At 47.1% G+C, this 23,187-nt stretch overlaps 6 protein-coding genes across 6 annotated transcripts; 3 read left to right on the plus strand and 3 right to left on the minus strand.

The window, feature by feature from the left end:
• Positions 1-1,659: 1,659 nt before the first annotated feature.
• LY89DRAFT_579567 (uncharacterized protein) lies at positions 1,660-6,613 on the plus strand (the record flags this gene model as incomplete). Its single annotated transcript, XM_018209012.1, has 7 exons — positions 1,660-2,031; positions 2,212-2,784; positions 2,838-2,937; positions 2,987-4,912; positions 5,026-5,383; positions 5,436-6,531; positions 6,584-6,613. The coding sequence occupies 7 exons, from the start codon at positions 1,660-1,662 to the stop codon at positions 6,611-6,613; spliced, it is 4,455 nt and encodes a 1,484-aa protein (XP_018074954.1).
• Positions 6,614-9,488: 2,875 nt separating this feature from the next.
• Positions 9,489-13,010, plus strand: LY89DRAFT_682311 (P-loop containing nucleoside triphosphate hydrolase protein). The gene is made up of 2 exons (XM_018214480.1): positions 9,489-10,750; positions 10,815-13,010. Exons 1-2 carry the CDS (start codon positions 9,616-9,618, stop codon positions 12,701-12,703), a joined length of 3,024 nt encoding a protein of 1,007 aa, XP_018074955.1. The 5' UTR covers positions 9,489-9,615; the 3' UTR covers positions 12,704-13,010.
• A 1,379-nt stretch (positions 13,011-14,389) lies between these two features.
• Positions 14,390-16,848, plus strand: LY89DRAFT_578525 (uncharacterized protein; the record flags this gene model as incomplete). Its single annotated transcript, XM_018208948.1, has 9 exons — positions 14,390-14,442; positions 14,588-14,619; positions 14,689-14,743; positions 14,799-14,984; positions 15,022-15,682; positions 15,736-16,005; positions 16,053-16,156; positions 16,205-16,491; positions 16,541-16,848. 9 exons carry the CDS (start codon positions 14,390-14,392, stop codon positions 16,846-16,848), a joined length of 1,956 nt encoding a protein of 651 aa, XP_018074956.1.
• Positions 16,849-17,568: 720 nt separating this feature from the next.
• LY89DRAFT_666263 (uncharacterized protein) lies at positions 17,569-18,840 on the minus strand (the record flags this gene model as incomplete). The annotated part of the gene is made up of 3 exons (XM_018212890.1): positions 17,569-18,002; positions 18,075-18,544; positions 18,599-18,840. The coding sequence occupies 3 exons, from the start codon at positions 18,838-18,840 to the stop codon at positions 17,569-17,571; spliced, it is 1,146 nt and encodes a 381-aa protein (XP_018074957.1).
• Positions 18,841-21,393: 2,553 nt separating this feature from the next.
• On the minus strand, positions 21,394-22,833 carry LY89DRAFT_779348 (uncharacterized protein; the record flags this gene model as incomplete). Its single annotated transcript, XM_018222283.1, has 2 exons — positions 22,734-22,833; positions 21,394-22,689 (listed from the first exon to the last, which is right to left on the minus strand). The coding sequence occupies exon 2, from the start codon at positions 22,384-22,386 to the stop codon at positions 21,394-21,396; it is 993 nt and encodes a 330-aa protein (XP_018074958.1). The 5' UTR covers positions 22,387-22,689; positions 22,734-22,833.
• Positions 22,090-22,833, minus strand: LY89DRAFT_682313 (uncharacterized protein). Its single transcript, XM_018214481.1, has 2 exons — positions 22,734-22,833; positions 22,090-22,689 (listed from the first exon to the last, which is right to left on the minus strand). The coding sequence occupies exons 1-2, from the start codon at positions 22,806-22,808 to the stop codon at positions 22,435-22,437; spliced, it is 330 nt and encodes a 109-aa protein (XP_018074959.1). The 5' UTR covers positions 22,809-22,833; the 3' UTR covers positions 22,090-22,434.
• Positions 22,834-23,187: the final 354 nt, after the last annotated feature.

Genomic DNA, 23,187 nt, shown 5'->3' on the forward strand with positions numbered 1-23,187 from the left:
TTGACAACAAGCTTTACCATCTTGAACGGATATCAATGGACATCAAGCAATCATCCAATCCGAGGCTTCACAAAGCGCATTGTCCTTACTGGTCGGTTGGGCGTTCAGTGAATCTCTATCTCAGGAATATCATGGCGAACAGAATCATATTCTAATGTTCTTTCCTAATCAGTTCATGCGTCGCTTGTCGCATTCAAGTTAATTGCGCAGCTTCTCCACTCCACTTTCTCTTCACATTTCAAGTTGGGGTCACGATCCCTCTCTATTTGCCCGTCTTATTGGCTACCAGTCGCACAATATTCTGCATGATACTCAGCTTCGGACCGCATCTTGGCCTACCTTCGTATTCAAAGCAAATAGTTATGTGCTGCTCAGCATGGCGATCGTACTGCACGTTGTTCGGTACTGGTACCGACTGTTGGTGCGTGCGTCTCGCCATACTGCAGCCAATCTCGAAACTCTGCATCTATCGGTGGTTTCGTTGGATCCGAAAGATGCGAGCCAAGGAATCATACCTTCCATAAGCACTAACACAGCCTTGTCTCTCGGGACGGAGCCAGCCTTGTCAGACGTTTACCCCACCTGTCACATATGTGCGAATCAGAAAGTTAATTGGCGCTTCCATGAACGTTTTCCCAGACTTGAGAACAAAGCGGTGTGACTCTGGATGATTCATTCGGGATCATTCTCCAGGAAAAGCCTTGGCGAGGTGGACGAGTTTGTAAGCATCATGATCAACACGGAATGTATGTGTTTCCGGGCCGCATTTTTAACCTCAGGGTTCAAACACGTCTTCGGTGTGCCTGTTTAGGAGGGCAGAGCGGAATACACTCGCTAATTGGGCTCTTGGACGAGAGCACATTGATAACTTTTGAGCTTGTCAAATTGTCAATAGTCCAGCAAACCCCTCCTCCTGTCATTCAGTGGAAGGAAACCGTTGGTAACCCCTCCTGTTGTGCTACACGGGCATGCACAGCGGGCAGCGCGTGGGAAGCTGGGAACATTCCCACAGAGATTGAAGTCCCACCGCATGCGACTCCTACAACGCTTCGTGCGTCCCAAGTAATCTAATGACTCGGGTTCGAAGGGCACGGGGCATCGAACTGACCCTGCGAGGCCTCGCTACTGTAACAGTGACCGAAAACATTCTTAGGGTCATCAAAATCGCCATCTCCGTGGCTTGCAAAGCAACCCCACTATCCGAAGCTGTCCTGCAGCGAGTAAGGTAAGGTTTAGGGCAAAGTGCGGACAGCGGACCAGGGCCATTTTATAAACTCTACACGAGTATGACCCACACGCTGTGGGCGTGCTCTGCAGCCTGCACTGCAGCAGTGGATCCTCCAATGTTTTAGTCCGATCTTAAGCCCGGCCGGATGCCCTGCCATGCCCTAGAGCCCAAAGCTGTCTGAGATCTCAGTGGTCCCCTGCTCCAAAAAATAGTTTGAGGTCTTGTTTGTTATTTACTCAAACTTCTTTCACACCTCTTTCCTTTGCTTTGCAACAAACATCTTTCATTCCTTTAATTCTAATTCACACAATCTCCACTCAGTCCTCTTTCCTTTCTCTATATTCAGATCCAGAAACTATATTACACACCTAGACCCTGCAATAGCCAAACGAAATATCCGGGGATTGGCGAGACCGCCGCCCGCCACCAAAATGTCTGAGAAAGAAACCTACGAGCCCTCTCCCAAAGCACTCGAAGAATCAACCACGGGCGCTGCACCGACCACAGCACGAACCTCAATTGACACTGCCACCGACACCGAATCGATACGAGAGAATGTGCGACACGCAAATCCCAATGGGTTCTCCAGCACTTCTCAAGGCGTCAATATCAAAGCTGCCGAGGCAGAGTTTGCGACGCTTCAGAGAGAGCTTTCGGGCATAAGTCAGGCGAGCAGGAAGCTATCTAGAACTCAATCCAGAAAAGTTGCCTCTGAGAAAGATGTTGAGAAGACGGCCTCGGATGGGTCGACCACTGAGGAGGAGCCATTCGATTTGGAGCACGTCCTGCGGGGCAATCACACTGTGAGTCCAGTTTTCTGACTACACTTCGGCCGCACACAGGGAGCCCATACGGGTTTGCGAATATGCGACAGAGTTCCGGACAATGCAATTGTTCTTACATTACCTACCATTCTTTCCGGACTTTTGGTCTCGTTGAAAGTTTGACATGTTTTTCAAAATCAGTCACTAATTCCAAACTAGGCAGAGCAAGAATCCGGGATTCGATCGAAACATATCGGAGTTGTATGGGAAAATCTTACTGTTTCTGGCACTGGAGGAGTGACCAATTTCGTCAAGACATTCCCCGATGCGTTTGTCAGCTTCTTCAATGTCGTGGAGACGGCCATGCATCTTTTTGGTGTGGGGAAGAAAGGGCGGGAAGTCAATATCTTGAAGGATTTCAAGGGAGTTGTTCATCCTGGAGAAATGGTACTGGTACTTGGTAGACCTGGATCCGGATGTACGACATTCCTCAAGGTCATTGCAAATCAGCGATTTGGGTATACTGGAGTGGATGGCGAAGTCCTGTACGGACCCTTCGATGCTACGACTTTCGCTAAACAGTACCGAGGAGAAGCTGTCTACAATCAGGAGGATGACGTCCACCATCCTACTCTTACTGTTGGTCAGACTTTGGGATTTGCATTGGATACGAAAACGCCCGGAAAGAGACCTCATGGAATGTCTAAAGCGGACTTCAAAGACCGGGTAATCACAACACTCCTGAAGATGTTCAATATTGAACACACTCGGAACACCATTGTCGGAAATCCGGTTAGTACATCTTATCCGCAATCCCACGAGTTTGCTGACAGACATCCTTCTAGTTTGTACGAGGTGTTTCAGGAGGTGAGCGAAAGCGAGTCTCTATTGCTGAGATGATGGTTACATCCGGAACGGTCTGTGCATGGGACAATAGCACACGAGGTGATTTTCACTATTGGTCACCGTCAACAACTGCTAATCATCTCACCAGGACTTGATGCGTCAACTGCGCTGGATTATGCCAAGTCACTCAGGGTTATGACAAACATCTACAAGACGAGTACTTTCGTTTCATTGTACCAGGCATCTGAGAACATTTACAAGCAATTTGACAAGGTTCTTGTGATTGACGCGGGACGACAAGTTTACTTTGGACCAGCGAAGGAAGCAAGAGCCTATTTCGAAGGCCTTGGATTCAAAGAAAAGCCACGTCAAACATCGCCCGATTTCTTGACTGGCTGTACAGACGAATTCGAGCGCGAGTATGCAGACGGAAAATCAGCTGAAAATGCTCCTCATAGTCCCGACACACTTGCACAAGCCTTTAACAACTCGAAATTTGCGACACTCCTGAACGATGAGATGACAAGTTACCGAAAGACAATCGCCGAAGACAAGCAAAGACAAGAAGACTTCGTGACTGCTGTGCACGACAGCAAGCGCAAAGGAGCCTCCAAGTCTGTCTACAGTGTCCCATACTATCTGCAGATTTGGGCTTTGATGCAACGACAATTCCTGATCAAATGGCAAGACAAATTTTCTCTCGTCGTCAGTTGGATCACAAGTATCACTATTGCTATCGTCCTCGGTACCGTTTGGCTCAACTTGCCAAAGACTTCTGCTGGTGCTTTCACCCGAGGTGGTCTCCTCTTCATCAGTTTGCTCTTCAACGCCTTCCAAGCATTCTCAGAACTCGCCAGTACCATGATCGGTCGTCCAATCGTCAACAAGCATAAGGCATACACCTTCCATCGTCCTTCAGCTCTTTGGATTGCTCAAATCATCGTCGATACGGCATTTTCTGCATGCCAAATCTTCATTTTCTCCGTCATTGTCTACTTTATGTGTGGTCTCGTTCGAGATGCTGGAGCATTCTTCACTTTTTATCTGATCATTGTTAGTGGTTATCTTGCCATGACGTTGTTCTTCAGAACTGTCGGATGTCTGTGTCCCGACTTCGATTATGCTATCAAATTCGCCGCTACCATCATCACACTTTTCGTCATCACTTCTGGATATATCATTCAGTACCAATCTGAGAAAGTATGGATTCGATGGATTTATTGGATTAACGCTCTTGGTCTGGGATTTTCAGCTCTCATGGAGAACGAATTCAGCAGATTGACGTTGACCTGTACTGATGAGTCTCTGATCCCATCTGGAGAAGGCTACACCAGCATTGCCAACCAAGTTTGTACTCTCGCGGGTAGTGTTGCTGGTACAGATCAAGTTTCGGGCTCTGCTTACATTACCGACGGCTTTTCGTACAAGCCTGACCAATTGTGGCGTAACTTTGGCATTATCGTTGCTTTGATCGTCGTTTACTTGATCACCAATTCGACGTTGGGCGAGTGGCTTACATTTGGAGCTGGTGGAAACGCAGCAAAAGTGTTCCAGAAGCCAAACAAGGAAAGAGATGAGCTTAACGCAGCTCTGATTCAGAAGCGTGATCAACGCAGATCTACAAAGAATGAGGCTTCAGGCTCTGAAATCAATATCAACTCCAAGGCTGTTTTGACTTGGGAAGGGTTAAACTATGATGTTCCAACACCTTCTGGACAATTGCGTCTCCTCAACAACATCTATGGGTATGTCCGCCCTGGCGAACTTACTGCTCTTATGGGTGCATCTGGTGCAGGAAAAACGACTCTCCTCGATGTCCTGGCTGCAAGAAAGAATATTGGTGTCATTTCGGGTGACGTCCTTGTCGATGGTATTGCTCCCGGTACTGCATTCCAACGTGGGACAAGTTACGCAGAGCAATTGGATGTTCACGAGCCAACCCAGACTGTTCGGGAAGCTCTCAGGTTCTCGGCAGATTTGCGCCAGCCGTTCGAAGTTCCCCAAGCCGAGAAGTATGCATACGTGGAAGAAGTCCTCAGTCTGTTAGAGATGGAAGATATGGCAGATGCTATCAGTACGTTTTACCCCTTTTAACAGAAGCCCCCTCAGTTGTTTTGCGAGATCCCATTTGGGTTATGAGACTTCCCTCTCAACATGTTGCTATTCATTAGGCTAATACTCTGATAGTTGGTGATCCAGAATCTGGTCTCGCTGTCGAACAGCGAAAACGAGTTACAATTGGTGTTGAACTTGCTGCCAAACCTGAGTTACTTCTCTTCCTGGACGAACCCACCTCTGGTCTCGATTCGCAATCCGCCTTCAATATCGTTCGATTCTTGAAGAAGCTGGCGAGTGCTGGCCAAGCTATTCTCTGCACTATCCACCAACCTAACGCTGCTCTCTTTGAAAACTTCGACCGTCTCTTGTTGTTACAACGTGGTGGACAGACTGTGTACTTTGGTGATATTGGAAAGGATGCACATGTTTTGCTTGACTACTTCCGAAGACATGGGGCAGACTGTCCACCCGACGCCAACCCTGCAGAGTAAGTACCACCACTACTCATTCCCTAGGAATGCAATTGCTAACGCATCCAGATTCATGCTCGATGTCATAGGAGCAGGTCAAGCCCCAAGAGTAGGTCCTCGTGACTGGGCCGATATATTCGCAGATTCTCCCGAGCTTGCCAACGTCAAAGATCGCATCTCTCGAATGAAGGCCGAACGTCTTGCTGAAGTTGGTAGTAACTTCAAGACTGATGAGCGCGAATTCGCAACCCCACTCCGTCACCAGCTCCAGATTGTTCAAAAACGCACGAATCTCGCTTTCTGGCGCTCGCCCAACTATGGCTTCACTCGTCTGTTCAACCATGTCATAATTGCCTTGCTTACCGGTCTTGCATACTTGAACCTCAACGACTCTCGACAATCACTTCAATACCGTGTCTTCGTTATCTTCCAGGTCACGGTCCTTCCGGCCCTGATTCTCGCCCAAGTTGAACCAAAGTATGCCATGTCAAGAATGATTTACTACCGTGAAGCTTCTTCAAAGATGTACGGACAATTCGCGTTTGCTTCCTCTCTTGTTGTAGCCGAGATGCCGTACTCGATCCTTTGTGCAGTCGGCTTCTTCCTCCCGCTCTACTACATGCCAGGTTTCCAGCACGCAACATCCCGAGCCGGCTACCAATTCCTCATGGTCCTCGTCACAGAACTCTTCTCCGTCACTCTCGGTCAAATGGTAGCAGCCATCACACCCAGTCCATTCATCTCTGCGCTTCTCAATCCGTTCATCATCATCACCTTTGCTCTCTTCTGTGGTGTCACCATCCCCAAGCCTCAGATCCCGAAGTTCTGGCGCGCATGGCTCTACCAACTTGACCCCTTCACCCGTCTGATTGGTGGTATGGTCGTCACTGAACTTCACGGCCGTGAGGTGGTATGCTCTACCAATGAGCTCCAACACTTCACTGCACCCTCTGGACAGTCGTGTGGGGATTATATGGCACCCTTCTTCGAGCGAGGAGGAGCCGGCTATATTGTCAACGACGCAACAAGTGCTTGTGAGTACTGTGCGTATAAGGTTGGAGATCAGTTCTACACGGCTCTTGGATTGGATTTTTCCAACCGATGGAGAGATTTGGGCATCTTGATTGCTTTCATTGGAAGCAATTTGATCTTCTTGTTCTTGGGTGTAAGTTGTTCCATGTCGGTCAGAAAATTAGATGATGCTAATATGTTCACAGTCGAGATACCTGAACTTCAACCGCAGATAGATTGTGATAGTTGTTATTGGCACCGTGTGGGTCCAGTCAATGCATCACGCTGTCGTGTACTTGGCAAAAGTTGCTTTGGGTCCCACCAAATAGGCGGTGATAGACTTATGTGTTGATAATTCTGCCTACCACCGACGAAAGCGGCTAGACCGAAAGCGACTTCCATCAAAATATACCTACGGTCGACCGACGTCACTGGCTTCTCAGACCTCATTGGCTAGTCCAAGCTGTACCTTTGCTCCCTTAATAAATTCAAATAAGCACTTTTTCCACCACTAAGTCCGGAAAACCAAAGGTTGCTAATATACTGTTAACTCAGTTGACAGCAACCAGATGGACTTAGGCACGCCACAACGAGTACACGCCATAACGCGACTTCAAAAACTGCACCCGACACCGAGCAAGTTTTCTACGATCTCCCCTTATCGACAGGTGAGATCCGAGTTTTTGCTTGTCAATTCTCTTGTTCATCCTTTTTGGTTAATCAGATGGTTGCGAAAATCTTTTGTGGGGATATTCAATCTTTGCCAAAGTTTGTTTACTTTTTAAGCGAGGGCATCTCAAAAGTTCCCTTTGTTCATATTAGCGTTACTGTATCCTGTTGCCGATAAGCGAGCATGTATGAGCGTAAAGGTAGATGGATGGATCTGGTGTATATATAGAGAGGGTATGCTGGAACATATAGATATACCAATGGTATCTCTGAATTTACGTTTACTTGGTTGCTGAAACTACACGCTTCTTTCCATCTAGCTTCTCCTTGTACTGAAGATAGCACTTCTCAATCAATTTATCCTGCAACCGAGTACCTAGGTATATATACTCCTTCAGAACTATTCTTTGGACCTAGATTTGAGAGTGAATTTAACAAAAACCCTACTGTTATTGAAGCAGTGACTCAACCCTCCAAGGAACCAAACTTCACTACCAACGGCCGCCGACCGCCGACCCCCCGACCGCCGCCGACAATCCCGCCTATAAATACACCCAGTGGACTCAGCGGAATCCTCACCACCGAATATCAAGCTTTATGCGAAGAGATGCTGGGCCCAGTGCCAGAAGGTTCAATATGTGGTGCCCCCTGCGGCCGGGTGCCGTCACTGAGGTGGCACGGATAAATCCAGAACAGATATTAACATCTTGAACTCCTGGAATAAAGAAGAGATATGATCTTCGTTAACAATCATAGGTAGCATTTGTTAACAATAAAACAAATATATTGACAGCAAACAATATACAAACAGCAGAATCAAATTCACTAAAATCTACGTCCCATGAGCCTTTGTACCCTCGTCCCAGTCATCTGCACTTTCCGGAATTGCCCTGCGCTCGTCAAACAATCGATTCAACTTAGCCGTTCTCTCACCATACCACGCGCTATTCACTCTCTCAACCGACACAAGAAGCGCTTTTCCCTCTTTAAAAAGCTGAACATGATCCACCCTCTTCTTATTCACCAAAGACCCCTTCAGCGCCCTATCTAACCCCAAAAATTCCGAATACAAACCCACACCTTCCTGCGATCTCTGCGCCTCATTAAAAAAAGCCCGCTTAAGCTCCGCGTTTGTTTCTGGTACGCATTGCAGGTCGTGGATCGAGGTTAGAAGTGAGTGTAGCTCTAGGGCGGGATCGTGAAGTTGGGGGTGCGGAATCCGGATCTGAACCAGGGGTTTTGGGTGGCGAGTTGGTGGATGAGGAGGGTGCCGTGGGTGCTGGTTGTTTTGAGGTTTGTGGGGTCGTTGGGTTGGAGGAGGGTGTGGGTGTGGGTTTGAAGAAGATCATGGGTATGGTCGGATTGGGGGTGATGATGATGAATTTTGGTTGCGAATGATAAGTGTGGTTTTGGAGAGAGGGTGATGATGAGGTGTGCCACGTCGTGTAGCGTTCGGGTTTAGCTATGTCTTCAGTGATGTCTCACAAGTACCACTTTGAAAAACTTGAATTGTCGACTCACATGTGGTCATCTCTTCGATAAATTCATCTTTTTTCGAATCTGAATGTTCCAACTTTTCAAGTTGGAGCAATTCGTTTAAAAAGAATGAGGCGTGGATTGACTAGGTCATGGTGAGATGTATACATCTAAAGACTCAGTTCAAAACCGAATACACGAAGCAGGGACGTTGATCGACACCTTAGTTGTCCATATTCTACCTACATGTACTTATAATAGCGACAATAAAAGAAGCTCAGCACATCATACCGATATAATAAGGTCCTCTTGCGCATTTTGTTCCTTCGAGTGACAATGTAAGCGAGCCCCTGAAATTAGCGAGTTCACTGCAAGGGCCTAAAATTGTGAAGTGCCGTATTAAAATTTTATCGAAGTTTTACTAGGCCGGTAAGCAATTGAGCGTCAATCTAAGCATATTCGAGCATAGGTACTAAGTTTATGTGAATCTGAAGAACATCTAGTAAGTCTTGAAAGCTTTGCAAGTGTCCGTTGTCAATACATCATGCTTTCGCACGTCCAAACGTCGCCGCCAACGACTTGCTGAAAGTCGAAGTTTCAGCTCACGGACCTTGAGTCCGCAAGTAAATCTGTAAGTCAGTAGTTTCGGTTTGGTTAGCATGAAAACTTTCAATGTGATGCTCTCGTACTGTCCAATCTTTCAATAGCTCTATAGTTTGCAATCATTGAGCGGGTGGATACAACACCGAATCTCAATAGCCTTGGATGCTTGCTTTCACTACTTTCGTGACTTACTTAATAGTCAGTGCCTCATGTAATAAGAAGATTATCTATGATTTGTATCCTACTTTCCCATTCCAGCCAAAGAGTTATACGGCGTTAATACTTAGCTGGGCACGTGATCGTGCAGATTTCGCGATTGTCTGACGCGTTGACCACACAACAACAATCTGTTTTTCGCATCAATTCACCAACAGAAGCTATGTCTGAGTTTTAAGACCGCCGCCAATTCAATGTATCTGCGACAAGCAGTTTACTACGATTTGATTACCACCCAGTTGAGGCATTCCTCCCTCACGGCGCGTCAAAAACCATGAATCCCCATGGCCTGCTTGCACACCTCAACCCCTCTCAGCAAGCTGCTGTATCATCCTTCGCAGATACATTGGCTATACTCGCGGGGCCAGGCAGTGGAAAGACACATACGCTAACCTCACGAACGGCCTGGCTGCTTGCACAAGGTCTACAGCCATGGAACGTTATCGTTGCGACGTTCACGGTCAAAGCCGCTCGAGAGATGAAGGAGAGGATTGGGAAGCTGATTGGGAATGGCATGGAATCGAAATTAGTCCTCGGAACCTTTCACAGCATTGCTCGACGATATCTTGCCCGATACGGCCACCTCATCGACATCAAGAAGGATTTTGGAATTGCAGATTCTGCAGATTCGTTGGCGATCATAAAACGTATTATCAAGAAGAACAACTTCATTATCGACGCGAAGATCACTCGGTCACGGATTAGTGGGAAGAAGTCAAGGGGTGCTAGGTACAGAGATAAGGAGAATGAGAACACGTCTGGCGCGAAGACGGTCGAGGCACAAGAGTTTGATATCTGCTATGCAGAGTATGAGGAAGCGTTGAAGAGATCAAATCTCCTCGACTACGATGATCTCCTCCTCCGATGTGTCGACCTCCTCCGATATCATCCCTCATGTGTTTCGAACGTCGAGGCGGTACTCATCGACGAGTTTCAAGATACCAATATCGTGCAGTTCGACCTGATGCGTTTGTTTGCTGCCCATCGAAAAAGGGTAACTATCGTAGGAGATCCAGATCAGAGCATATATGGTTTCCGGGCCGCAGAAGTCAAAAACTATAAACGATTACTGAAGATGTATCCGGAGACCGTGACGATCGCTCTGGAAGAGAATTACAGGTCCTCGGGAGCCATTCTTCTCACATCTCTGAATATTATTGAGCAGGATAGCTCAAGAGTTGCGAAGTCACTACTTGCTACCCACGCAGTGGGAACTCGCCCTGTTCTTCGGAGGTTATGTGACGCTCATAAGGAGGCCGAGTGGATTATCACTGAGATTCAGAGGATTAAGGGATTGACAGGAGAACTATTAGATCTAAACGATTTCGCTATTCTCCTACGCTCCTCTGCACTCTCTCGGTTGATAGAAAGTGCTTTGGGCAAAGCAGGAATAGCATACCGCATGGTTGGTAAGGCTTCAGTTTCCACTCCATGAAGTCTATCCAGGTCATCGAAAAAGCTGACATGTTGCAGGTGGGTTGAGATTCTATGACAGACTAGAAGTCAAGACTATACTGGACTACCTGAGGGTGATCAATCAACCAGACAACAACGACGCTCTGGCACGTATCATCAATGTTCCTTCAAGACGAATCGGCGAAAGTACCATCAAATCTCTTTTGGAAGAAGCGGACGAGTCTAAGATAACTCTGTGGTCACTAATCTTGGGGTTCGTGCAAGGCAAGAAAAGCGCGAAGACCAAGCTTCCGAAACAGACTGACCAAGGCCTTTCCCGCTTCGTCAACATCATTTTGACGGCAAGGGGGAAGCTGACAGCACCGGAAGAAGAGCGAATGACTATGCCAGAGCTCATCAAATTCATATTGTTGAAGACAGACTACGAGACATGGTTAGAAGAACACCATTCCGACATACATAAAGCACGATGGGCCAACGTAGAAGAACTCATCACTCAAGCCACTGACTTCCAAGACCTGGTATCTTGTAGCTACGAGGACGAGTCTCTACCGCAGATCGACGGTCTGGATCAGGATGAAGGGCCGGACCATCTCTCGAGGTTTCTTGCCAATGTAGCATTGGCTTCAGAAGTCAAGAACGATGAAGGAACAGCAACTGCACAAGTCACGATCTCTACGATCCACGCTGCCAAAGGCCTTGAATGGCCTGTCGTATTCATACCAGCCACGTACCAAGGTTCAATCCCCCATTCCAGGGCCGAGGACACGAACGAAGAGCGGAGACTGTTGTATGTCGCTATGACCAGGGCTAAAGCGCTCTTATACATGAGCTACCCTGTCAAAAACTCTCAGTCAGAACTGACGACATTGTCTCCTTTCCTGTGTGCGACATCCCTAGCACCTCTTCTTGATCAGAGAGGGCCATCATTTAGATCGTCAACCGTTCAGACGATGGCACAGATCCTCCGACGTGCTTTGCCGTCTGCCACATCAATTTCTAAATCTTCTGCGTTCGTGGTTAGCATGGAAGACGATATTTTCCCACTCAATGGCGAGGAGAATAAGGACGAAAAAACTTCGAGATGGAACTCTATGGCGGGCAATCCGAGCTTTACGATGGGTCAGCAAGCACCAAAACGCAGAAGAGTAGAGATGAATCGTTCGGTGAGTAACATAGAAGAAAGATCCGCACCGGACTGGAAGCCTGCGTACCATACAACAATGGACCAGTCCGCCAGTTTCACGTCTGCGTCGATTACCATGAAGTCCAGTTTTGTGAGCGCCGGCTCGCATTTGCAGGTGCTCAAGGAGCAGGCAGTAGATTGTGCTGCCGCAACATCGCTGGATCCTGCTCCCGAAGATACACAATCACAAGCAAGGAAAAAAGTAGCTCCCAAAGCTAAGTCCAAATCTTTAGAGGGTCAGGGGACTTTGTTCGGCTTTTTGGGTAAACCCGAACCTAAAGTCGCAGAACTTGTGAATATAAAACCACCCAAGACCACTACAAACCGCACTGAGACTTCAAACTTTCCAGTAGCAGCCGCTTTCTGTTTACCAAGGCCTCTTGCTATTGTCGATAGGCCGATCGAAATTGCGCCATCCCTTGCTAATCATCGTTTGGGGGGCGGCAAGACGATTATTCGGCCACGACAGAGTGTTCCCATTGAGGATTGCCACCGGAATGATTATGTCTTCTTGTCAAGTTCGCCGCCAAGGGTCACTCGAATAGAACCAATTCCCGAAAAACAGCCCGGGTTGGTATCAAATCCACCGATAATGAAGCTCGTACGTCCAGTAGTATCTATGCATGAGACGAGTATGGACAAGCTACAAAGCGGGTCTGCTGCTAGGAAGACGTTGGGAGTAAAACGTAGTATGAACGGATGGGAGAATCGAAAGAACCAGAGCTTCAAGCCTCCAACTATTACACGACCTGCTGAATGACATAATGAGGGTATGAGAGATTTGACATGGTATGGCGTTTTGGATAACGGGTTACAGACTCTGGCTGAAAGTATATTTTGTAGCTGCGCATAGCTGTGTTACCGCTGTATTTTTCGAGGTAGACCGGAATAACTTTGTAGGATTCATTACATGTACTCGGTTGTAGCTCGGCGAGAAAAGGGGAAGCGAGAACGAGAAAGAGCGCGTGCCCTTATCGAAGGATGAATGACGGTCGGAGGAGTTACCCCTTAGGTTTTACCTTGATGATTCTCTCCTTTCCAGAGGCATCAAAGATCAATGAATGTCTGGTAGAGCCCCACAAACTTTCTCATGATCCTTTACTGCGCAATGGTTTGATTACCAAGATATATAGCCACCTCGGCACGTTCCAGATAATGTTGCATGTTGAAATCGGATTTACCAGTACTACTGCACCCCACATGTCAATTCCTCTTCGTTTTCGGATAAACCGGCACCAAATGAGGCGCATGGACAAGAGCGGTAAGAAATGGGAATATTCCCAACTTCCGCCTCCTTCGCTTCACCTTCCCAGGGTGTTTTCCACATTTCCTTCTACCATCATTGTCCACTTTGTGGCTTGCAGTCCACTTGGAAGTGTGCTCTCCGCCGAACTCGGTCGATTCCATGTCGCAAGTGAAAGCAACGTCGCCGTTGATGAGTGAGGCCTCCAGATCAAGATTAGATTTGGTTTCATCGGATGGATGTTTCCCGATCAGACCCACCCGTCGCATTGGAACACACAGGGACGCCGGAGAAATCAAGAGTGGGCTAATAATCGGTCAAGGCTTTTGGGTTGCCCCAAATTCTGTGCCCTAGGTAAGTTTTGGCGGTGGCTGTCCGTCATGAGGCTCAATGCGAGAGGATGGAAGATGCGGGTGCCGCCAGCTGAGTTTCTGACAACTTGCTCGCAATGGAAAATGATGGATGTCTCTCAAACGCTTCAGCACGGAGTATTCCCTCTTTCCGTCGCCTGCTGTACGAGAGTCCGGAGTATGGCGTGGCCGGGTTACCAGATTTGTGTCGTACCTGCCGCAGCTGTAATGCTGTGCCGCAGGATTCCAGCTTTTGTCTGAGACTCCTCTGCGTTGGGAGAGTTGATCATTGGATCGGCGAGCCTCATAGGGCGGAACCTAGCCCTCGTTGACAGCTGAGGCCTGACTCAAATTCGCCTATAGATACCTAGACCGTGATTCAGATGCTATCTTCTCTACTGTATCTTCTGCGGCTGTTGCTGCTGCTGCTATTATATGGCCCTTCCCTTCCAATCGAGTCTCTGGGATTACCCATTCACGCCTAAACCACGCGGATAAATTTTGCCCTTTTGTGATCAAGGAACTTCATGCTCGCGCGCATAGCTGTGTGAATCCGTCATAGCCGTGCTCGGTGCACCCTACTCTGCTTCAGGAAGTCTATGTCCGAGAGCAAGAGGAATTAATCGGTAATAAGCTGCCACCACTGGACGCGCCACATATCGACGCTGTTTCATTATCATGTGGCGCATTAGGCGGGGTGTGCCAAGACACCGCAGAATCCCCACAACTGACGCTCTCGGGATCGTCCAAGGTGAGCAAGGTTGGCAAGGTTAGGCAAGGTCCCCCGAAGAAACTATGAACTTACTCTCTCGTCAACGGCTCGCTCCCGTTCCAACACAATGGTTCCGTCACGATGGAGGCTCAGAGCCTGTCGACCTGCAATCAATGCGGAAAGAAATTCCAAAGGTCACATCCGCCCCTTCGCTCTCTCTTTTGGACATCATCGTCGAGAGCCGCTCATCCAAGAGGACGTTTCTCGTGATCAACTCCTCGGGATTTGCTCTTCGGCTCCGAGATCTCTGTCGAAACGTCCATACTGACTGGTATACAGGAAAGCCCATCTGTTGCGACATCAGCAGCAACGTGAGTAGATCTTGGAGATGAAAGGAAGCACATGCTTCTCAGATGCGGCTCGCTGATATCGGTTCTCAGATTCCGGCGATAGGCCGTATAGTTGTAAATTCTGCTCCAAGACTTTCAAGCGCAGGTACGTCCTCCGATATCAATCGGAATAACCTCCGCTCATTGTATACTTCCTATAGCGATGTTCTTCGAGACCACTTCAGTCGATGTGAGAAAAGAGGCTCGTCGGCAATTCCAAGTTCGCTGGAGAGAGGCAGAAAACGTCATGCGTGTGACGAATGTTCGAGGTTGAAAGTTAAGTGCGACAACAACGTACCGTGCGGGAAATGCACAGAGTTTGGTAGGAAATGTGTCAAGACTCGATCGTCAGGTTTGTTATATGGAGCTGGGTGCTATAGAAAGGAGATTGACCTTTGCGATCACAGCAGTTGCGTCAAGTCCAGAGGGCACCCCGAATCCGTCGACCCCAGACACTGGCTCAGACAGGAACTCGATTGGATTTCTACTCAATTGTCCTAGTGAGTCGGACTTCATCCAGGAATTTCCTAAGTCGACTACTTTAAGTCCGAATAGTAGACCAGATGGCTTCTCAAGTCTGGATCCTCCAGTACGAAACTTTCACCAAATTGGAGAAGCAGGTAATGCATCGGTGTACCAAGAGTACGGACATATGATTCAAGAGAACAATATAGACGTCCTTCTTAGCCATCTGGAATTCTCAAATTTTGAACAGCAAACAAACAATTGGCAGATGCCGGGTGAAAATATGATACTATGGTCCGGACCTGATGCTTTATTCCTCGACCGCGGAGTCCTTGAGCAGAGAGCCTTTGATATAAGGTCGAAATTGAAATTTGCATCAGATATCATGAATCCGCCGCACACACCACCTCCCGAAGTACTACAGGCGCTGGAGTTAATTACTGCGGACAGTATTGCGGCATGGATCAAGTTATACTTCAGGCATTGGCATAAACATGCGCCTATGGTTCATGAAGCCACGTTCAACCCTTGTCACGCTGCAGTTCCTCTGGTTCTTTCATTGATGAGTCTTGGGGCTATGGTAAGTTTTGCAAAGGGAGTATGTCCTACCTAATTAACTAATTTCTTTAACAGTACTCTAAAGAGACGGAACATGTCGCAAAGCTTAAGATGCTCTTGGACACCATGGAATGGTATATATTTTCTCTTCCGGGCCTTAATGATGAATACGAACTACCAGGCCGAACATACGTTAAGCAAGGGGATAATGCTTCCCAAGAATGGCTGCAATATCAATTGGAAGAGCTGCAAGGCGCATATCTTATGATTGTATTGCAGTATTGGACTGGAAACGCTGTAGCCAGGACGAGAGTCCGTCAGCAGAGATTTCCGCGAGTTGATGCCGTAAACATCCCCGCCTAAATCTATTTTATAGATATTGACTTTGGCAGATATTTCACCACCTCGAAGTGCTAACGATGCAGCATTCGCCTGACTTCGAGATCAAAGATCAATCGTCGTTTACAAAATGGATACGGAAAGAATCATACATTCGGTCAGAACCTATATCCTCCCTACTTCTCCGCTGCTAACTTGCGTATAGAACGGCAACCTTAGCAATAATGCTCGATCATGCATTTGGCATATTCAACAACGTTCCTCCTCGCTTCCAATGGGCCGAGATTGACCTCCCGTTCCCATCCGACGATCATTTCTTCAAGACGACCAATTTCGAAGATATGGTCGCGAAGTCGATCCAGCCAAAACGAAGCATGAAGATCAAAGACGCCTTTCTCAATCTATTTACTCCGCCAATGTCCATGGAACAAGACCTTAGTTCTTTGAGGCAGAGAGCACTAACTGCTCTTGACATGCAAATGCTCATACATTGTTTGTCCTCCGTACGTCCCGATGATGGAGCAAGACTGACAAGACATAGTCCTCTACACCCACGTCTGGACCTCCACATTCTCGAACCCAATGGCCTGTCTACCCAGCACCGACATCCACCACCTCACCGCACCCTTCAAGACCGCGCTGCACAACTGGAAGCTCATCTGGGACGAAATCAAATCTTCGTCCTTAGAAACAGAATGGAACAAGCTCGGCTTCCAACGAACAGCCGAAGCGTACTTTGACGCCGTGAACTCGATCCTCGCCGTGTTTGAGAAGAGAGAGGGCAAGTTCCCGCCGATACCGAGTGATTGTGAGAAGGGGAGTCATTTGAAGAGGGTGTTGAGTTTTTAGATGTATAAGGAGGGAGTGGTAATGTCTATAGCTAGATCTTTTGGAGTTGGGTGGAGCCACGTACACGGAGGCTGGAGCATTGATGCGTGCATGGGTCTGGTGTTCTTGGGGATGTTTTTGTCACATATTTCTTAGATGCATAGCCATGATTGGTGTTTTGGCATGCATATCGATGTCATGTTCTTTGTGGTACTTCATAAGGTGCTTTATTCTTATAGCTGTCCTTTGCATGCTGTCTGTAATGTCAACTAGTGTTGTACAGTAACAAGACATCATTTGTCTAACTTCCAAGTTTTTGTGGTATTTTTCCAAGATGCTTTATTTTGTTAATTCCTAATGTTCTAGGACGTGCGGTTCATCGTGAATTATATTTCACGTAACCAATGCTATGTCTCAACCATCAATCGGCTACTTGCTTTAAGAAATCACATGCCATATCATGACCCGAAATTGATACTCTTATAAAACTTCTTTGTCCGCCGAACACTGAAAACGAGCAGCCGATAATCAAGGTTTTCGCTTTTTACTTAGAGTTAGCTTCCTTCATTAAATCATCAATCTTGTTTAACAACCAAAGGCGACGCCGAACATTATTTCTCAACTCGTTTTTGAAAATGTTACCCACACGATTCTGGAATTAATCATCTACTCGTCTTTGGAGATGGATGTTTTGTTCGGTTTTGAAATCATGGCTCTGTTATTTCTTGAAATCTACACTAGCTAGTATCCCCGCTGAACAGCTCTGATCGCTCTTTTCTCAGCTCTCGTAGGTCTATCCGTGGCAATTTCGACCTGACCTGCAATCCTCACTAGCTTGAAGCTAATGTACTTTCCTCCCTTCTTGTTCGTCTTCTCCTCAGATCCGGTCACCTCATAAAGTCCGTCATAGCGTAATCCAGCTTTGGGTGCTTTTGGCCACTTCGATGTCGACGTTCGCAGGACTCGGATTGGCTTCTTGGTAGTGATTGAGCGGAGCAAGGACTTCGTTCCATTGTTCGTACGGTCTGCGGTCAATGCGGTGCTTTCTTCCGCATTGGCGGCCGCATAATCCAATTTATCTCCATTGTCCTGATCTGAGTCCGCATATGTGCCAGCAACAATGATCGAGTACACTCCAGAGTCTGGTGTACCGCAAATGCCGGCAATTCGATGTCCTGGTTATAGTAATTAGGGTTAGAAAAATGTTCGATAGCTACAAAAGACATAATCAAGCGCTAAGTACTTACCATGGACACCGTCTCTCAGAGCAGCAATCTGCAATGCCCAACAATCTCCAACGGTGAAGCCATTGTCTCCAAATTTTCTGAAGTCTCTGCCTGCGTAATGTGCGCTGACTCGGTAGGACTTCTTTCCACTCTTGGTTGCCTCGATGTGGTGCATGATCCCGTTCAAGCCGAAGATTGGGTGGTTGTCCGGAGCCTTGACAAAGACACCTTGTGGTTGTGCGGCAATTGCTGAATTCTTAGCACCCGCTAGGGCACTACTTCCCTCCTCGTTATCCTCCAGAGCATCGGACTTTCTCTTCTTCGATGTTGCCTTGGATGTGTCATCTTCGTTCTTGCATTCGACTATGCCCCAGTTGCAAAATTCGAACTTCCACTTCAGGGCCTCTCCGCATCTGAGAACCTCAAGCGGGAGATTGAACAGAGGGTTTGCGAAATTATCCAGGACACTTTCCGCATATACTGGCGCACCTCTACAAGCATTAATTAGCGGGAGTTCCGTGTCCTAGGATAGTGCGAACACTTACTTGAACTGAGCACCCAAATCCTTGTTGTTGAGATACAACCAGATCAGTTCCTTGATTGCATTACGGCCATCCTCAGTGCCATTGTCCCACGATCCATAGCGCTTGCTTCGGACCAGAGTTATCTTGATCACGTCCTTCAATTCAACCAACTTCGTGATTGTGAGATCAAGGGGCTTGGACCGAATGTTCTCAGGAACGAGGGCAATAATAACTGCTTCAAGGTCGAAGTTTGTGTCCGACATCTTGATTGTGATAAATGCGCTGCTGCTGCCGGACAATTGCAGTTAAGTCGATTTTTCCGAAACTTGAGGGTTTGATACTCCTAAGTTGAAAGTTTGGACGAGTGGCGGACCTTTATCGTCTGTGTATGATGGCGGCGGGTGCAATATGTAACACAAAGTACCCGGGGACAAGGTGTACTGAGTCTTGTTATTGTTAGCATTTTGCATAGATGAGACTCAAGACAAAGGTGAAGAATAGGGAGATAGGCAGATGTGAGATAGATTGGAAAAGATAATAGTGAAGGATAGGTTAGGAGCATGTGTTGAAGGAAGTGAAGAGAGGTGGTGAAGTGAAAGGAAATGGATGCTTATGTAGAAGCACATGAAGATGCACTGGGCAGTGAGTAGGAGTAAAGAAGCGAGTGAAGAATTCAGGGGCTCATGGAGTGGAAGTGCCTTGAGCGAAGTGAGGAGATAGAAGGAGCGAACAAAGACGCCATATCCACGAGCGAAGTTCACATACCTAGTAGGGTCGCGCTTTCCTAGCAGAGGAGATATCAAGTGTAATGCTGAGGAGTGAAGAAATCGTCGCTTCTAATCTGGGTATTGTTCAGTGGAAAGAGCGAGTTGTGAAGTGTAGATCTTCGCTTCGAGATTCGCTTCGAGAGAGGGAAAGGGGTGAGTGTAGAGCGTGTCAACAGATAGACGTGCGTTGATCTTCGCTTCGAGAGATCGCTTCGAGAGATGGAAAGGGGTGAGTGTAGAGCATGTCAACGAATACACGTGCGTTGATCTTCGCTTCGGGAGATCGCTTCGAGATTCGCTTCGAGAGAGTGAAAGGGGTGACTGTAGAGCGTGCTTTATTGGACTTCGACTTTTGAGCTTGCAACCGTGAAAAGTTGGAGTTGCGAAGAGCGTGTCTGCTCGTGAACGTGCGTTGATCTTCAATTCGGGAGCACAGTAAGAAGGAGGTGTAGCGAGTGCCCTGTTGACCTTCGAGATTGAGTCTTGATCTTGTAGCGGTGGAGAGTTGGTTGTGAAGATCTAGGGAACGTGTAGAATGGAGTGGTCTGTGAATATGTTACAAGAGAGCGTGTGAAGTGAAGACGACGTCCTTGTCAGAACTCGACTACCTCTTGCGCTTGTGCTGTTGACGAGACTAGCGCAAATGCTGCTCGAGCGTTGGGGTTGGATTCTTGTAGAGGTAGTGGAAGGGTGAGGCTTAAGAAGTAGAGAGTGTAGAGTGGATTGCGAGGAAATATGACGAGAAGTGAACGTCAAAAGGTGAGGCGTGCTAGGGGAAGAGTAGGTTACGGGGGTCAATTGGTCTTGAAGCTTGTAGCGTGTCTTGCTTAGGCCCGCTATTCGTCCAGTAGCAAATGGAGAGGGCAAAAAAGCGGAAGAACCTCGATTGTGATGTGAGGAAGGCTGGGAGCCATGTGCAAGACAAGAAGTGAAGGGAGCGCTTCACTCTGAAGGCTCAGGCCGTTTCAACTTTGTCGAACTAGGAAGTAGCTGAGAAGATACTGGAGAGCGAAGCACAAGTGGTGAAGCGCAAGTGAAGATCCAAACAAGCGTTTTTATCGATTTAAGTTTTACAGAAGAACAGAAGGCATTCCTACTAAGACTATGAGCTTTATTTGAATGAATTGTTAATAAGTGAACATTAGATGAGCGAAGCGGAGCACATCACATTACTGACTCGAGTACGGCTAACCGTTAATTAGAATGCTTTAAAAACAGTGATTTGTCTGGAAATTCGTAAAAAAAACTGCGATTTGTCAAGTAGAAAAAAGGATTTGTCTGAGGGTAATAATTAATTTACTTTTATTATCAGCTACTTCAGTCTTTGCTTATTTACTTCAATATTGCCTACTTTACTGCTGCCTATCTCATTGCTGCCCATTTCACTACCGCCTACCCTCAGTACTACTTAGCTTGAAGGAGGAGTGGGCGAGGGAAGGGGTAGAGAGACATAAGTGCCAGTGGGAAGATCTTAGGAAATTAAAAGGGAATTGTTTCAGCTTCATTTGAGTTTTCCAGCGCTAGTGAAATATTTGTTTGCTTCCTTTTTTACACTTCCCCTATTTTCACTCCTCTTTCACGCTTGCTCTTCTTTCACTTTCGCTCCTCCTCCACTTTAGTTAGTATCGAGGGCAGGCAGCACTATAGCAATAGTGAGGTGGGTAGCAGTGAGTTGGGAAGCAGTGAGTGAGGTGTGCAGCAGTGAATTGGCTGACAATAAGTGGGCTGGCTGTACATAGATGGGTAAGGTGAGTTACTTAAAACTGCTAGACAAATCATAGTTTTTTAACTTGTTGCCAGACAAGTCCTTCTTTTTCACAAATTGTTAGACAAATCATAGTTTTTTTTTACTTGTTATTAGATAAAACTTCATAAATATCCTTTTGTACTAAGGGTCAGCCGTACTTTTCGCGCAGAGTGATTTTAGTATTGCTAACATGCTCTGCTCGTTCTCGGAAGGCTGATCCTTTAATACCTTCTGATCATCATCACGTGTTATGGCCGAGAGGGGACTCATTTTACCTATTCGGATCAACAAGCGGCACATGTCTAGATCGCAAGTCGCGCCGCTTCCCGCAGAGGTTCTTGCTGTTCGTCCCAGAAACTACCGTTCTCACTAGCGCCACCTTCTGATACTGTAGCAGCATCCGTGCCGACTCGTACCGGTCTCGTGAAGCTGAACAACTCATGATGATTCGTATTAAGACAGTGTTGTTCAGGCTGTGGTGTTTCCCCCAAGAAAACTCGCATCGGACCAAGCCCCCTGATGCCGTGGACTTCGATGAGCTCAACTGTCATCTTCGTCCAAATAGCGCTTCCCTGTGCCAGGCGAGATAGTGTCTCCGTTACGAGTTCTTTAACGTCCTTCGACAAATAGAACAACTGCCTCTCGACTGTCTTTTCAACGATAACCTTGTCTCGCCCGGCGTCAGAACCCAAAGCAATCTTGGCCACTCCGCTCAACTGCTCGAAGATCTCTTCTTGAGGGTGGGAAGAAAGTAGAATTTTGAGCCTCGGGGACTTTTGCGATAGATTTCTTAACGACTTGAGAAGACTGTTCCGGGAGGCTCTATTGCACTCATCCAGACCATCAATAACAAGGAGAAGTGGGCGATCAAGTGTTTCCAGGGCTTTTTGCAACCATTCGTTTGGATTCTTGAAATATGTCGCTGGCTCGATTCCGGAAGCCGCGGCTTGCTGGTACCATTCGAAGAAAGTTCTCTTCAAGCCAGAGAACTGTTCAAGGAGTGATAGAAGTAGGACAGAGAATGTGCAGATAGCCTGGCCAATCTCGTCGTTCTGGCAATAGTGGTAGCATATCTTGGGCTGAGGCAACTGGTGCTCATTTCGTCGGCGTAGCTCGTCTATGAGATACGCCATCATAACAGTTTTCCCGCAACCTATATCGCCAAGAATCACTAGCTGCTGGGAATCGGTAGCGTGACGCCAGTTAATGAATTTAGCATCTTTCAGCAAGAATTTGCAAGCCTCGTCGACTCGAATCTCCTGTAAATAAGCATGGTATTGGCTTTGCCGGCTCATCTTCTCACTACCTAACCACCTCGCAACTAGGGATTGATTAGATTATACTTAACATATTTTAGTGTGGGAAAACATCCTTTCATGATAGTAGAGCATAGCTTTGATATCCTCAACAATTTCCCACGTCGCTTTTTGCACAAAGTTCCAGAGGTTGTCAGCATATTTCGAAAACTCTTTGACAATGTTTGGCAGACAGTCGTTCTCCGGAATCATCTTCATCACCAGCTTCACTCCTTTCCTGGATAAAACCTCAAATGCGGTGATGTAGAACTCTAGGAGTTTCTGATACACCAGTACGAGTGCCTGCAAACTGTCAGAGAGGCTTTGAATAGATACACAGGAGATACCTTGTGCATATCTCTCTTGTCTGTTTTCTGGCCAAGCGTGTCACAATCATCAATATAAGAGAGCTGTTCTAACATTTCCCCGATTTGCTTCGCGAAGTCGAGATCAGCTGTAGAAATGCTAATAGCAATCTGTGTAGTAGGTATGTCAGTGCTTCCTACCTAATCACTCTCGCAGAAATTACGAAGTGTAAAATTCGGTAAAATAAGCTCACCGCTGTTACGCCTCTGACCACACCAAAGGCCATTGCGGCAACGGGTTCAATGCTCGTCAGTGGACTCGCGAGGTCTAATGCCAGCTTGAAGCTCTCCAGTGGTACTTGGCAAGCATGAAGATATCTCAAACCTCTCAAGAAGACGGACTCCTGCGTACCTCTTTGTCAATCTTTTCGAGCTGTTTGAATAGATCCGCAAGATTCTCGTCCTTGAGAATAGCAAGGTGTATGTCTTTCCCAAG

Source organism: Mollisia scopiformis (assembly GCF_001500285.1).
Source record: "Mollisia scopiformis unplaced genomic scaffold LY89scaffold_6, whole genome shotgun sequence".
NCBI classification, from domain to species: domain Eukaryota; kingdom Fungi; phylum Ascomycota; class Leotiomycetes; order Helotiales; family Mollisiaceae; genus Mollisia; species Mollisia scopiformis.

What these genes read in the sequence shown, in the direction of transcription:
- LY89DRAFT_682313 (XM_018214481.1), bottom strand. Translation starts at nt 22,808, where the DNA reads ATGTTAGAACAGCTCTCTTATATTGATGATTGTGACACGCTTGGCCAG. An exon ending in ACAAGAGAGATATGCACAAG is followed by an intron (nt 22,690 to 22,733) that starts GTATCTCCTGTG and finishes GACAGTTTGCAG; the next exon opens with GCACTCGTACTGGTGTATCA.
- LY89DRAFT_682311 (XM_018214480.1), top strand. Translation starts at nt 9,616, where the DNA reads ATGAATCCCCATGGCCTGCTTGCACACCTCAACCCCTCTCAGCAAGCT. An exon ending in AATAGCATACCGCATGGTTG is followed by an intron (nt 10,751 to 10,814) that starts GTAAGGCTTCAG and finishes GACATGTTGCAG; the next exon opens with GTGGGTTGAGATTCTATGAC.